Consider the following 17018-nt stretch of genomic DNA (forward strand, 5'->3'; position numbering starts at 1 on the left):
AAGCCCCCTCACTCTCCTAAACTCCAACAGATATACTGTATATCTAGCAGGTTCAACTTTTCTCAGAAGGCAGCTACCCATTCCATTGTAAGAGAAGGGGAATTCTTGTAACAATGACTTGCTTCCCAGGAATCCTCGTGGTGTCTGCCATCAGAGCATAGTGAGAAACGTGGTCTCAAATTGCTGATAACCACTTCAGTGTTTCCCCATGTGTGTGGCCATCCAGAATCTGTTGCTGATATTTCCCGGAAAACTTTGAAAATGTTTAATTATTCCCCAGGTAGGAGGCATGTGGGGTCTATCAAAAACTGCCTAGAGTTAAAACAAAACTGACTGGGATCCAGGCTCATCCAGCCAACTGTCTTTTCACCTCCAGCTGCATCACAAAAGTCCTAGCCACTTACTGACAAGAATGAACATCCAGCCCATCTAAATTTATCCATACAAAACCACACTATTCATTTTCATTGCTGAACTTAATTGCATGCTAGTTGATTCACCTACACAACTCTGACTAGAAGTCCGTTCCAAACTTTCATTTTTTATTTGAAGCTCCTCTATTAGGCATTATAAAGTTAACATTGTAGAACTCAGATCAGGGTCCCACTGTTTAATATGAGTGGTGTCCCGAACAAACGTTTCCATTTTAACTATTAGCTCTAAACAGCTGGTCCCGAGATAATCCCTTACAAAGCTGAAAAGCCTCAGGTTCCCCAGTCTGAACTCAGAACTGAGATCTGAGTTCTCACTGATAAAGAGGAGTGACCTCACAGCAATTCTTGGCACTGAGGCAGAGATCCAAGCTCTCCCGGATTTCTTGTGACTGGAAGTGGACCTAATGTTCAAGGTGTGGTCTGAAAGCACCATGCAGCTTGAGCACAATTTCAGCTAAATTGTGCTCTTTTCATTTGTGAAGTTCAACCTTCTGCGGGCTCTATCTGCATATGGTAAACAGAGAACAAGCGGCTGGCAAGTTAGGCTGAATACTTAAAAATATTAGCTTGGCCCCCGTGGAGTATTTTTCTATTCTCTGGCTTGGCATTTCAAGAAGGAAGTGGTTTATCACATGGATTTAATTCAAAAGAGATTAGTTTTTGTTGATTAGACTGCAGAAGTTGCATAATTGCTCCTTGGAGCCAAGAAGGCTGACAAGATTTCACTGCCTTGCTTAAAATGTTGATATGTTTCAATGTGACAAACAAAGTTAAATTGTTTCCTGTGACCAATGGATTAGTAACACCAAGGTAATGTGATTGGGTAAAGAAATAAAGACAACATGAGGAAAACTTCTAAGAAAAATTACATAGGATTTAGCGCATGAGTAGTAGGATGAGAGCTTTTAAAAGGGAAATTCATAAATATTCAAGGAGAAAATTTTGCTGTTGTCAGGGACAAAGGAGGCTGGGTTGCAATGGCAGTTGCAATTGGAGAAGGTGAATTAAGAGCCCATGCAGACTTGATGAGCTAAATGGGCTCAAAAGTTGCAATGTTCCATGATACAATGTTACATTGACCATTGGTATAATAAGACTCTCCACCTCTTGCAATTTCATCCTTAGTTATTTTAGTGTTTTATGTCAGTGTTTTATCAATTTTTTAGACTTCATTAAATGTCAACCAGCATTTATTTATTTAGTTTAGCTCATTCTGTAGATTATAGGCTGCCCCCATTGATTAAGTCATCCCACAAGGCAGCATGATGTGCTGAAGGAAACCTGTACAATGCTGCAATATTTTACACGTGCTTTCAAGGGATGTGCTGTCATGTTAAGCCCGTAATAGATGGCATGTATTAGTCTAGAGGCCTTACACTTTCTACTTCATCACCACAGATTGATGCTAATCTTGGAATGACATTGAATTTTATTATATTATGACATTGAGTGTTATTTTATGAGTAATTTACTTGCACATGAGGTGCTAATTGCTTTCCTTTAACTAGAATTTACCTCTATTATATTAGAATTCAGTGATGTACAAAAGCGGATACCACCTGTTAAATGTGATCAGATGTCTAAAATGGTCTTTCTTCAGGTTTGGCTGGTTTGGATTGAATGTACAGAGTGTTCCAAGTCCCATCCTAAATTATATTGGAACAGCAATGGCAGCGTTAAGGTAATAATGCTTTGACATACAGAACTGGATTTCACTGTTGGGATATTTATGCATACTTCCACTCTGGAAGTCATACTGCTCTTCCAATATTTGTCATAGATTGATGGAACCATCCAATTATAGAACACAGAGGGAAACCATTTGGGCCATCGTAACTTTGTTCGCTCTTTGGTAGAGAAATCCAATTAATCTCACTCTCTTACTTTTTCCCTGCTGTCCTAAAACATGATTTTTTTCCTTTAAATATTTACTAGGATTCTTTTTGAAGTTGCTATTGAATCTGCATCCAGCAACCTTTTACATAGTTCAGTCCAAGTTACTGCAACATACTGTGTGAATAAAAATATTTTCTCATGTCATTTGTGGTCTTTTTGCAAACTGCCTTAAATCCATGTCCTGAATGTCAACACTTCTACAAGTTCTCTAATATTCTTTTCTACATCAAAGAGAGCAATCCCAGATTCCATGACTGAACATAAAATAATAACATAAGAAAAAGGAGCAAAAGTAGGCTGTACAGTCCTTTGAACCCGCACTGCCATTCATTAAGACCTTTTACCTATGCACCATTTTCCAGCATCATCTGCACACCTCTTGATCCTATAATGTTGATAAATCTATTGATCTCCATTTTGAATGAGTTTCTACAGCACTCTGGTGTAAAGAGTTCTGAATGAAGAAAGTTCTGCTCATCTCAATCTTATCTTACGACATTGCTCACCCTGGACCTAGACTATTCGGTCAGGGGAAACATCCTCCTCTATCTAGCCTGTCAAGCTCTGTTAGGATTTTATAAGGTTCAATGAGATCTCCCTTCATGCTTCAAAACTCTAAAGAATGCAGTCCAGTCTACTCAGTCTCTCCTCTTATGGTAAACTCACCATTCCTGAAGCAGACAAGTAAATCGTTAGTGCATTCCCTCCATGATTGCAAATTGCAGCAGGTCCAGGTCCTTGCTCAGGCAGGAGTTAATCCCAGCCATGACCAACCTCTCAAAGCACTTCATCACAGTGGAAGTGAGTGCTACCGGGCAATATTCGTTGAGGCAGCTCGCCCTGCTCTTCTTGGGCACTGGTATGATTGATGCCCTTTTGAAGCAGGTGGGAACCTCCGACTGCAGCAGTGAGAGGTTGAAGATGTCCTTGAACACTCCAGCCAGTTGGTTGGCACAGATTTTTAGTACCCTGCCAGGTACACCATCGCAGCCTGATGCCCTGTGAGGGTCACCCTCTTGAAGGATGTTCTGATGTTCGCCTCCAAGACAAAGATCACAGGGTCGCTAGATGCTGTGGGGATTCGCACAGGTGTAGTGTTAATCTCCCTTTCAAAGCGTGCATTAAAGGCATTGAACTCATCAGGGAGTGAAGCATTGCTGCCATTTATGCTGTTAGGTTTCGCCTTGTAGGAAGTAATGGCATGCAAACCCTGCCACAGCTGTCGTGCATCCGCTTCTGACTCTAGCTTCACTCGGAATTGTCTTTTCGCTCTCACGATAGCCTTCTGTAGGTTGTACCTGGACTTCTTGTAGGGTTCTGGATTGCTGGTTTTGAATGCCACAGATCTAGCCCTCAGAAGACTGTGAATCTCCTGGTTCCTCCAGGGCTTCCAGATTGGGAAGACTCGGTATGTTTTTGAAGGTACACGCAAGTCTTGATGAAGTCAGTGAAGGCTGTGGCATATTCATTTAGATCCGACAATGAATCCTTGAGTATGATCCAGTCCACTGATTCAAAACAGTCCTGTAAATGCTCCTCCGGATCCCTTGACAATACCTTCAAGGTCCTCACCACTGGTGCTGAGGACCTCAGTCTCTGCCTATATGCCAGGAGTAGAAGAACAGCCAGGTGATTGGACTTGCCAATGTGAGGGCATGGGATGGCACAGAAAACATTCTTGATGGTCTAACAGAGATCAAGTGTGTTAGCTCCTCTGGTTCCACAGGTGACATGTCGGTGGTACTTTGTCAGAGATTTTTTCAAGCTGGCCTGGTTGAAGTCCCCCACAATGATCAGGAAGGCATCAGGGTGAGCTGTACTGTGACTGTTGACCACGGTTCTCAGCTTCTCCAGTGCCAGCCTGACGTCTGCCAGGGGTGGAATATACACCGTTACCAGGATGACAGCGGAGAACTCCCTTGGCAGATAAAACGGACAACACTTGACCGCCAGATGTTCCAGGTCGGGGGAGCAGGACTGAGACAGAACCGCCACATCTGCGCACCACGAAGAGTTAATCATGAAGCAAATGCTGCCGTCTCTGCTTTTACATGATGCTGCTGTCCGATCCACGAGGTGGATGGTGAAGCCCTCAGGCTGTAGCGCTGTGTTGGGAGTGCTGGGGGTGAGCCATGTCTCTGTGAAGCAGAGTACACAACAGTCCCTGATGCCCCTCTGGTACTGTAGTCTTGCTCTGAGGTCTTCAATTTTGTTTTCCAGAGGCTGTCCATTAGCCAGGAGGATGGTGGTGGGGGGCCTTAGGACCCTGTGTTTCAGTTTTACCTGCAGCCCTGCCCTACAGCTGCGTTTTCTGAAACAATGGAGACTTTCCCCGAGCCTTCAGCTGCTGCACTCACTCCCTGGATGGTCTGGGGTCCCATGTCCATCAGTTCTTAAGATCGCTAGTTTTTTAAATAACTTGAAACAATGTTGTTCACTGCAGTGTCTCTGGCTGCAGATTTCAGCTGTAGTAGTTGTAAACGGGAGTATTTTATAATTCCCTTGGGAGCTGCACCTCTCTGGCACCATTTTTGTTCTTTCTGAGGTAAGGACCGAAACTTCACACAATACTCCATGTGTGGCCTCACCAAGGCCCTGTCCCGTTGCATTAAGACTTCCTTACTCCTTTAACAAACCCTCTTGTAATAAAGGTTAACATATGAATTGCCTTCCTGAACCTGCATGTTGGCTTTCAGTGATTTGTGTACATCAACACTACCCAATCTCTCACCATTTAACAAATACTCTGCTTTTCTGTTTTGTGGACCAAAGTGGTGACCTCACATTATGATCCATTGGCCATGTTCTCGCTCATTCACTCAGCTTGTTCCTATCCCCTTGAAGCCTCTGCACATCCTCCTCCACATTCACTATTCCACCTACTTTAGTATTGTCAGACCTGGAAATATGACATTTCATGCCCTCTGCCAAACTGTTGATATAAATTGTAAATAACTGGGGGCCCCAGCACCAATCCTTGCTGTACCTCAGTAGTCACAGCCTGCCAACCTCAGAACGTTCTGTTTACTTCCATTCTTTGCTTTCTGAATTGTTTCATGAAACTGATTTCTTTTATCCCTGGATCCATCTAGTAAATCTCTTTTGCATCCTCTACATACAGTTGGTATCTTTGTCAGTGGCTGAGCTGAATTGCCCACAGAACTCCAAATTGTGTCCAACCAGCAATTCACAATGTTTTAGGATAACATTCTTGCCTTTGTACTCTATTAAAGAAAACATAAACTCTGTATGCCTTTTAAACAGCATGTCCTACCACCTTCATGGATTGGTGTACATACAATCCAGGTATCCGTTACTGGCTTTTCTTTAAAGTTGTACCATTTCAATTATATCATTTCACACCTTTAATAAATGTTTAATATGGGAAAGAAAGATAGGTAGGAGGAGAAATTTAGAGAGGGGTGGGCTGAGATATTTATTAATGATCTTTCATGTATTGGGCATAATTTCAAAAGTTACAAATGACACAAAGCTCAGGAATATAAAAAACAATGAGAAGGATATTCATAAAACCTATCTCTTTGACCAAACTTTTGTCTTCTACCATAACGTGTGACTTGGTGTCACATTTGGTTTAACAATATTCCCATGAAGTACCTTGAGCTGTTTGGCAATGTTAAAGGTACTGTATATGCACATAAGTTTGTTACCATAGATAGGTGCATTTCTCTTCTATAATCAATATTTTTGATAGATAATACTTGATTATTTTCCTATAATGTTAGTTTAACATTTGAAATTTTCTGCACTATACCATGCATCTTGTCTCAGCAGAGTGTGCATACAGGAAACCTATCCTGATATTTTGTTTATTGCCTCCAGGGAATTGTCCATTAATACGTGTCATTCAGAGTTTCAAGGCCAACCTAGCCGAGCCTCTGCTTTGCTGAATAGAGATAAGTTGCTGGATGAGGAGCTATAGCCTTCTGCAAAGGTCAGCCCCTGGCTGATGGTTTATTGATTTTGCACGATTTATCTTTAACACAAACTCCCACAGAAGTATGGGACAAGCTGGATGGAGTGGAAGAGCTGTTTCCAATTCATCATTATCTGATATCTCTGTACATACAGCATTAGCAATCTTGAACGTTCCCATTTGTTTTAAATGATCTTTCCTCCCACGAGGCTGGGTGGTGGGTGAAGCAGGGTCATGGGTGCAAGCAGCAGGAGGTGAGATTGAAACCTCATGTCTCCTGATGTGTTGTCCATATTTTGGACTGATGGGAGAAGCTGCGGTTATAAAACACCTGTCAAAACCTCAGGGCAACTTAATGTGCTGGAGGAAGGGAGATAAAAATGTAAACTCTTAATGAGTCCCCTATCTGCATGGGGCAAAAATAAAATTTAAAAACAACTAGGACTGCAATTACTTGGAAAATCCCCTTTTCTTTGCATATGAATTTAATATGAATGTATTGCGCTATCAAAAATTCACTTACCATTGAATGCCTTACTTACTATACCCTTTCTAATTGCTATCCATGGTCATTCTTTTTTCATATTTAAATGCTGAGTCTGTCAGTGAGTTACTGGTAAAGCAGAGCTGGAGCAGAATTCAAGGCAGATTGGAAAGAAACCAGCTGATTTTCCACGTTTAACTGCATGCTGATATAAAATTTGCCAGCTGATTTGCTTTTTATTGATGGCAATCATGATAGGGTGATTTTTATTCTCATTTTAACATCTGGGCCAAAGTTTATTGAAGCATTTAGTTAAAGAATCTGGTTGTTCTACCTCATTGCAGTGCTGGGATTCTTATATTTGTGAAAACCGAGAGTAAAGACCCACCGCCAGAAGAAATATCCCCCTTAATACAGGACAAAGAAATGGAAAAGACAAAGGAACTAGAAGGCTTACAGGTTTGGGAAATGAACAAAAGCACATCTTGGCAGCACATTAAATTAATCAAATGTTGAGTATTAAACCAAGAATTTTTAAAATATCTTTAACATTTCTTCCTGTAAGATTGGAATACTGCCCCACTGACACTCTCCAGTGGGTGGCCTATGGTAGTGGGAGAAAATCCAATGCCCACCTTTCAATAAAATGGTTGTGTAGGCATGGGGCTGGGGTAGGCTGTTGGGGGGGGGGGGTGGAGTTTATCCCAGCATTTTACCATCCCATCAAATATTCTTTCCCCAAATCAACCAAACATTGTATGGGCACATTGAAGGTGCTGGGGAATTCCATCATCGATGACTGCCTTTGCAGAGGGCTGACGCTGGAAATGTGGGAAGTAGCTCGCTTTTTCCAGGGTGCTCCTATGAACCCTTACTGTCAGAAGGCAGGGTTGTGCAGCTGGGGCAAGTGGATGAGGATTTTTGACTTGTTGATTTTGTATGGAAGGCCCTTCCTCTCACATGTTTTAGTAAATGTCAGCGATGGCTTGGAGTTTGGTCTCTGAGCACCATGCAAGCACTCCATGGCTTCAAGGTATACCATTTATTTTCTGCGTTTAAGAACCCTCATTGTATTATTCCATATCTTCTCAGCACCCAAAAGATTCCAAATGCTCCAAAACTTTTAAACCCATGCTCTCCCTTTACTTAAGTTGCTTCTCCCCACATCTGCCTTCATATGAAATAATTCTTACTTCCTCAGAATATGCTACCATATATGGCAGCACGGTAGTGTAGCAGTTAGCGTAACGCTATTACAGTGCCAGCGACCCGGGGTCAATACTGGCCACTGTCTGTAAGGAATTTGTACATTCTCCCTGTGTCTGTGTGGGTTTCCTCTCGGTGTTCCAGTTTCTTCTCACGTTCCAAAGACGTACAGGTTAGGAAGTTGTGGGCATGCTATGTTGGTGCCAGAAGCGTGGCGACACTTGCGGGCTGCCCCCAGAATACTCTGCGCAAAAGATGCATTTCACTGTGTGTTTCGATGTACATGTGACTAATAAAGATATCTTATCTTATCTTAGCTTAGTTTAGTTTAACTTAGTTTAGCTTAGTTTAGTTTAGCTTAGCTTAGCTTAGTTTAGTTTAGCTTACCTTAGTTTATACTGACGTCAAAACATCTGGCATGTTCCCACACTGCAACCAATAAAATAAGATCTCTGAAGAGCCAAAGGTCCCCTAATCTCCAATCTGTCCTTCCTGTCTTTTTATTACACCAATACTGTTAAGTTCTTGTCAACTTATTTCTTTCTTCTGAATCCCAGGTGGTTGAATTTCAGATACATGTTCTTTCCCTTGCTTGCACTCTCCCTGTGCTAAAAGAAAGCATTGTTGCCAGAGCTCTTGCTATCTTTTTCTCAGGCCCTCATTCCTTTGGCACATAACGTTTCCACATAAATGTGCACCCTTTTCCTCCTCTTGGCAGCCACCTTTTTCTCACACGGTGACAGCTAGATAGGAAACTGAGCAAAGATGTTAAACACAGCAGGTTCAAGAATGGAGTTTCTTTACAACGGGGGGTGGTACAGTGCCACAGTTAATGGAACAATTGCCTCTGAGCTCCACAGAGCCGGGTTCAATCCTGACCTCAGGTGCTGTCCGTGTGGAGTTTGTGTTCTCCCTGTCTCCATGTGGGTCTCCCCTGGGGGGTCTGATTTCCCCTCATGTCCCAAATATGTGTGGGTTGGTAGGTTAATTGTCCACTGTAAATTGTCCTTATTCTGTCGATGAATGGTAAAATCTGGATAGGGGGAGGGCAGTTGATGAGGGTGTGGGGAGAATAAATTGAGATTGGTGCAGGACTTGTCTAAATGGATTCATGATGGTTGGTGGAAATTCACAAGGGCTGATTTTAGTGACTTACAAAATAAATGTGCAAATAGTAGGTTACAGTAATCAGCTGCTTCCTCAACAAACACATGGGACATGCCAGTGCATCTGACAAATGTGCTTGTAGAAAGGAATTTCCTTTTGTTCTTAGCTGCCTACTCTACAATACTGGGAATATTTGAGAAATGATCAATGAAAATTGCATTTTTTTTTCATATTCACTAATTAAGTAGTGGTTTTGACAAAGTGGAGCATTTGACACATTAAAAACCGGATGTACTCTTGGCTTCAATCCACCAAACACATTAGTGAGAATGATGTGATTTACCTGGTTGCCTGTGATTCACAACTGCTCTGATGTAGAATAATATCATGTCTCACAACTAGTGCTGTGTCAGTCTGAATTTTGGAGCTGGACTTAGAAGAGTTGTTTTGTATAATAAGATAATACACTTGCTTTTACTGCTATCATCTTGCATTGCAAAGAAACATCAATTTTGTCTAAAAATATGTGAAGGGAAAAATAGGAAACCTGCCATATGCTTCAAGGTTACTATTGTCTTTTTTTTAACCAGTTTTCATCTTCATAGGAGACTTCAACAAAACAGAGAGATACCTGCTGGACTGATAAACTCAATCCCCCACAAAAGAAATTGGTGTAAGTAAACCAAATCCACACTATGAGCATTTTACATTTCAGCCAATGACAGGAACCATTAATTCTAAGGGATTACTTATTTCATATAAATATATACTGGCAAATAAATTCCTTTTGGACAGTCTGAGTGCAATTTCTAATGGGAGTTGTCTTGAAGCACAAACTTGACCAAATAGATTCAGATTTAATAGTTTCATCAGGGGATCAACAAGAATGGCAATGGTCAGACATGAAGAAATTCACAACAGTGCAGCACAACATATCAGCAGATTAGAGGCACTTTCACCTAGGAAATCTTCCCTCCAGGGTGCCTGTGCCCGATATTGGGCTCCAGAAGTAGAACAAGTGATTGGTAATTGGTTTATTATTGTCACATGTCTAGAGATACAGTGAAAAGCTTTTCCTTTTCCAAAAAAAATCAAGACAGATCATTCCACACATAAGTATATTGAGGTAGTACAAAAGGAAACCAAAACAGAAAGTGGAATATCATGTTACAGTTACAGAGAAAATGCAGAACAGGGAGACAAATAAAGTGCAAGGGCCATGACAAGGTAGATTGAGATGTCTCTTGCCTTGAGGATGTGGAGGAGGACTAAGAATAAATGTAAGGTGGGTGGGAAAAAATACTTGGAAGAACTGATAGAAACACATACAGTACACTAGTGTGTACAGTAGAAGAGTGAAGGAAGAAAGGGAAAAGTAAATGGTGAAATGAATAAATTGGGTTTCTAATGTTTATATGTAAAGACAAAACCTCGGTGGGGCATCAACACCACTCAATACTTTCAGGACAGGAAGAGCAACAACAGTGGGTTTATTAATTGAGACAAATGGAAATCCACTTGAATCATTTTTAGCACTAAGTTTATAGCTCTGCAGGTCACAGATCTTCAAGTTGAGTTCTGCCTCCAACAGCCTTTCAGACAGTGAGATCTAGACCTTTATTACAATTTGGATGAAAACACAGTTTCTCTTCTCATCGAATTTATATCATTTATTTCTAATTGTAATTTGGAGATTTTGCAGTTATGAAAACAATGTTCTGTGGAAGAATTTACTCAGGCCACACCTCAGTATCACGAATAATCCAATATGTGCCATTGTATTGAAGTGTTACGAACCAGCAACAAAAGAAACACACTGAGTTATGATTCAGTGTTAAAAACTATTTTATTAATCACTACTTATGATAATAAGAAAAATAAAAGTAAAAATGTTAGAATGTTAGAAGTAAAAATGTTAAACCTTGAACATTAACCCCAAAAACTAAACTCTTCGTGTGTGTGTGGCAAAGTCCCAAACCAAGTCCAGGAATTGTTCTTAAAGTTCAGTTCAGCAAGCCATAAGGTGAAACACGAGCAAAGGCTTCTTCAACAACCACCATTGTCTGAAGATAAGACGTAGATGTAGAGAACATAAAGAGAGTAATTACGAAATCCAAATGTTCCACGATGGAACCCAAACGACACCTCTGTGTTTACTCGGTAGTGACTTCCTCACCCCGAAAAGCATCCGACTCGTGGTCGTCCACACAAATACCTGTTTCCTTCTACAGGTCAGCAACAAAGTGAACTCCACCAGATTACTTCCAATTTCCATACGTGGATTGCAGTGACAGACACAGTTATTGTTTCTCATCCATCGATAGAGAAACTAGCAGGCTGGTGTCTCTCTCCCTTTTCTCTCTCTCTCTCTCCTCGACTGACTTCTTCAACAACGTCATTACATCCTTTATCTTCTGTTGACGTAAGCACGCCACACACACACACACACACACACACACACACACACACACACACACACACACACACACACACACACACACACACACACACACACACACACACACATTACTGCTCTATCTTAAAGGGACATTCACCGAGTCTGTAACAGAAGCCAAGACCATCATGACATATAAAGGGTAGTTAAAAATAACAAAAGAAAATGTTAGAGAAAATAGTTCAAAGGTTATATTAATTCTGCAATGGTGCAATGATTCAGATCTCCATCTTCTGTGCTGAAATTTCTATCCTCTGTTAAAACCGTACATAAAATTAAGATCGATCTCTATGATATTTTATTTTGTGCTCACCAAGGGAGGTTACCATTCCAGAATGAAACACTTTTTTTTCAGTGTCGGCATCAAGAACTCTCAGATCAGCTACATGTATATTTCTCCTGATTCTGCCCTAATTGCTTGCCTCTGGTTCTACTGAATGAGCAGGATACTGCTTCCACTGTCCCCCCTAATCTGTTCAGCTATAGCTAATGTGAAATTTCAAGTAGGTTAATGTGATTGGCTCAATATCCACTGGAGACTGCTAGGAATACCCATAGCTATTATATCCCTTAGCAGGCAATAGAGAGCTGAGACTTTAATCCCATCAGTCTGGGTTGGATTCTCAGGCCCCAGGGATGAATGGGCTGAGTGACCAAAGAAAGTGTTTAACTTCTTTCTGGTTATAGTCTGTAGCAAATGCTGAAATGTCAGTCTAAGATTGGATCTATGTTTGATAAAACCATTTTTGTTAGAGTTATCAGTGCATTTTTTAAAACATGACCTGCATGAATGTCCATGGAATGGAAAGTTGGGTTTGTAGCTGCTGTTCTTCTGGTCTTGGGATGCCTGGAGAAGAAAATGGCCGAGGGCTCCTTCAGTGGAAGTGGGGTCAGTTTGTGTGGTGTGGCAGTCCTGCTGCCATTTGCCACAGTGGTGGCACATTGGATGTTAAAGAGCAGAACAGCAGAGGGGGAGCTGTGCCTTCTGCTGAAGAGACACCTGAAGCTGTCAAACTGCATGTAGCTGGGTACAGCCAGTAACAGTAGTAGTCAATTGTAGCCTAAGCCTTAGCAGTACCTACTTGCATGATGTTTTGCACTGCCTGCCTTTGAGGATGCTCCATGGAGTGACACCACTGGCAATCTCCTCTTGATTGCTTCAGACACTGACTCAGACACATAGGATTGGGACCTCTCCAATGCAATTTTGATGTGTTTTCTTTAATATTGTTTGTCTGTCTTTCATTGCCCCTTGTCACATCGACCTTTGTTAATGGGTTCCAATGCAAACCTTTGAAAGGCTGGTTGGAATAGTTGTGTCATCCCTCCAGGGTGACATCTCACTTGATGCTCCTCCTGCTATGTTCTAGGTGCTGGGTGCAGCTGCTACGTGACCAATGAACGAATTGACAACGGACCATAGATATTGCCAAAGATGGCACATTAACTTCAACTCCCCCCATCCCCCCCACCAACTCCCCAGTCCCACTTACCAAACTGTAAGATCTGAACCGACAGGTGAAGTATGTGGGAGCCCAAGTCCTGTGTTGCCCCAGTCTCAGTGTCTCTGTCATTTATGGTGCCCCAGTCAATGCCTTTGTGGTCCGGGGATTCCTGCAGATGATGCTGGTGGAGGTGCCCGCTGCCCCACAATATATTGTTGTTCTGAAAATCTTTTAGCCACTGATGTTGAGCATTGGTAGGAACCTCAACATACTGTAAACTCTGCCACCCATTTTAGAATGTTAGAGCATGCCACAGTTCACCCTGGAGCCTTTTTGATAGGAGTTTAGTATATCTGGGGGAAAAGGCCACCAATCAGCCCGTGAGCTTCCGTGTCGAGGGACTAATGTTCCCTCCAGGCAGACTGGTGAATTGATGGATGGCAGGGATGTTGGAGGGAGGCATATCTTTGAAAGGAACACTCCGTAAGCTGCTTGGCAATGGATCAATAGGTGATGACCCTTAGCCCTGTGGGACTAATGCATCATTCCTCTTTCTGTAGCTCAGCTTGGCTGCTTCTTTGCTTCTCCCAGTCTGCAACCAACTGCAGGTCAGGAGGTCAGCAGACTTCCCAGCAGCAGCCCAAGACTCCAGCATCTGGAAGTCATCTTCCATGTACATCTGGCAGCCCCAACATAAACGGCCTTCACTCATCAGCTTTTTAGTGGCTTCTCAGGACATCTGAGTTCCCGTGCAGGAGTCGTCAGAAAACAATGCCATGGGCTGATCTCTCAGATCTTGAAGCAAGGTTTCTACACTTCCTCCATCAACTTGTTCCTCATACGACAAAGCCCGCTGAGGCTCCACTGACTCTTTCAAAGGCCAGCCTCTCTGCAAGCTAAAGTTGTGAAGTGAGCATCTACAAAGTCAAGAAGGGGAGATTCATCACAGAGTGTGATGTAGAATTCTTCCCAACCTGTTGAGGCACCTGAACTTTGTTCTTACCTAACTGTGCTGGGCCTCAATGCACTTTGTACTAACTCAATGTAACTGCACTATGTAATGAGTTGACCTGTACGATCGGAATTCAAGACAAGTTTTTCACTGTACCTCGGTATGTGACAATAATAAACCGATACCAATACCATCCAAATTGCTTGGGAGTGGCATCATTGCAGTGACGCAACACAAGCCACAGGGTGGCAGGTCCAATATTAGCAGAAAGGCAGGGAGTTTTGGGAGGGATAAGTCCTGACAGCTCCCCAGGTGATGGGAATAATATTTCAAGTAGTAACCTTTTATCATGAAGTTTTCTTATCTTTTCCATTCCAGCTACAAACTAATCTGCTCTATATTTGCAGCATCTTCCATTAATGAACTGTGTTGTGATGATGCTAATCTAATACATAGTCACATCCTTTTTTCAATACCAGCAGAGAAACTGCTTTGCTGATATCCACCGCTGACCCTCAACACTTTCAGCATTGCAAACACAACACTGGGGACACTGAGGGCAAAAAGTAAAGGACATCTTTGCTCATTTGTTGGTTCCATACTGGATTTGTTTTAGTTTGAATTCAGTGATATGATTCCCAGCATCATCAACAACAACAACAAGCTATATTTTTCTAGCACCTTTAACTTTGCAAAACACCCAACTGACTATCAAATTCAAATTGAAACCAAGCCACATTTTGGAAATTGTTCAGGTCAGCTGACCTTAAGCTTGGTCATAGATACAGGATTTAAATGTAGAGAAATGGTGAGGCTTTAGGCAGGTGAAGGTACATTCATGAACAAGGAAAAATGAAGATGGGACAAAGGCCAGAATTGGAGGAGTGTTCAAAAGTGTTGTGGGGTATCTGGAGAAGGCCGTGGGGGTTGGGTTATCGAAGCCTTCAGGATATGATCAATAGATTTTTGTTGCATGAGAATATCTAAGGTTATGGAGTAAAGTCAGGTAAACAAAGATGATATACAGATCAGGCAGGACGCCAGAGCCTAAATATCAGAGCAGACAAAGGAAGGCGGAGATCCAATCTTGCTCCTATGCTCTTATTTACACTGCTGGATCTGTCTTCCTTATTGTGGCAGCAATTTTAAGGTATAATTTAATTAACACAGCAGCAATGTAAATGTTCATGATGTTAATGAAACATTTGGCTTGGCTTTCAGATTCCTGCCTAATTTATTGTTTTATAATATTCCACAGAGGCTGCAGTCTTGCAATGTGTGCAGGCTTATTGTATGGTTCCAGCTTTGTGCCAGTCCTCTACATTAAGAACCACGCTGAAAGAAATGAGACTGAGTTTTTTGGAGCTAGTCAGTTTGGTAAGAAATTTAGCTTCTTCAGGCAAAATTTAAAAACAGATGAGGATATCCCCATATTCTTTTTTGCCACAAGAGACACAATGTTCTCTGTCTTACAAACAGATTAATGCAAACCAGTTATAAATCTTCGATTGTTTGCACATTTGAACTACTGAACACATTAAAACTGGTCACAAATATCCTGTCCAGTAAACTCATGTGGTGTTAAGCTTTGTCTTTATTGGCACACAAATATTTTTTACAAATGGTATACTCTCTGCGAGTTTTCTACTAATACTTCAATTGTACAATTGCCCAACACCTTTGTCCTTTAGCCTATTTTGTATCCTTTATCTGCATAATCTAAAGTAGTGGATTAACAAAACCGTGCCTGACAATTGACTTTAAGTATGCTGGATGCCTATAATTTTCTATGGGAAACAAGGGTAATCCTGGAAACAATAGACTGGTGAGTCTCACGTCAGTGACAGGGAAGCTATTGGAGAGGATTTTAGGGATAAGATTATGGGTATTTGGAAAACCATGGCCTAATTAGGGACAGTCAGCATGGCTTTGTGTGGGGCAAGTCGTGTCTTATGAGCTTGACTGAGTTTCTTGAGGAAGTGATGAAGGTGATCAATAAAGGTAGAGCTGTGGATGTTGTCTACATGGATCTTAGTAAGGTGTTTGACAAGGTCCCTCATGGTAGGCTCATTCGGAAGATTAAGATGCATGTGATCCAGCGGGACTTGGCCGTTTGGATTCAGAATTGGCTTGCCCATAGAAGGCAGAGGGTAGTGGTTGATGGAACCTATTCTGGTTGGAGGTCCATGACTAGTGGTGTTCCTCAGGGATCCGTACTGGGACCTCTGCTGTTTGTGATATATATAAAAGACATGGATGAAAATGTGGATGGATGGGTTAGTAAGTTTGCAGGCGATACAAAGATCGGTGGTGTAGTGGATAGTGTAGAGGTTTGCCAAAGGATACAGTGGGATATAGATCAGTTGCAGATATGGGCAAAGAAATGGCAGATGGAGTTCAATCCAGCCAAGTGTGAGGTGTTGCACTTTGGGAGATCAAATGTGAAGGGAAAGTACACAGTTAGTGGTAGGACCCTTAAAAGTACTGATGTACAGAGGAATGTTGGAGTTTGTCCGTAGTTCCCTAAAAGTGGCTGCACAGGTTGATAGGGTGGTAAAAGAGGCGTATGGCATGCTTGCCTTTATTTGTCGAGGCACTGGGTTCAAGTATCAGGAAATTATCATGCAGCTTTATAAAACTCTGGTTAGGCCACATCTGGAGTATTGCATTCAGTTCTGGTCACCCCACTGTAGGAAGGATGTCGAGGCTTTGGAGAGGGTGCTGAAGAGGTTTACCAAGATGCTGCCTGGATTAGAGGGCATGGGCTATAAGGAGAGGTTGGACAAAGTAGGGTTGTTTTCTTTGGAGCAGTGGAGACTGAGGGGAGACCTGATAGAGGTTTGTAAGATTATAAGAGGCATAGAGAACATAAGTTTTGTACACAGAGAGTGATGGATGCCTAGAATGCGCTGCCAGGGGTGGTAGTGGAGGCAAATACAATAAAGGCATTTAAGAGGCTCGTAGATAGGCACATGAATGTGCAGAGAATGGAGGGATATGCACCTTGTGTAGGCAGAAAGGATTAGTTTGGTTAGGTGTTTAATTACTATTTAATTAGTTCGGCACAACATTGTGGGCCGAAGGGCCTGTTCCTGTGCTGTA

The 17018-nt window shown here is 42.0% G+C and overlaps 1 protein-coding gene across 1 annotated transcript in view; it reads left to right on the top strand.

The window, feature by feature from the left end:
- LOC127584063 (transmembrane protein 144-like) overlaps positions 1–17018 on the top strand; it is an 82830-nt gene that overhangs the window by 20799 nt on the left and 45013 nt on the right. The window contains exons 5-8 of the mRNA XM_052040610.1: positions 2035–2115; positions 7096–7210; positions 9670–9737; positions 15175–15293. Coding sequence (XP_051896570.1) covers positions 2035–2115; positions 7096–7210; positions 9670–9737; positions 15175–15293 — 383 coding nt within the window. The remainder of the gene's footprint in view (positions 1–2034; positions 2116–7095; positions 7211–9669; positions 9738–15174; positions 15294–17018) is intronic.

Source organism: Pristis pectinata, chromosome 2 (assembly GCF_009764475.1).
Source record: "Pristis pectinata isolate sPriPec2 chromosome 2, sPriPec2.1.pri, whole genome shotgun sequence".
Lineage (NCBI taxonomy): Eukaryota > Metazoa > Chordata > Chondrichthyes > Rhinopristiformes > Pristidae > Pristis > Pristis pectinata.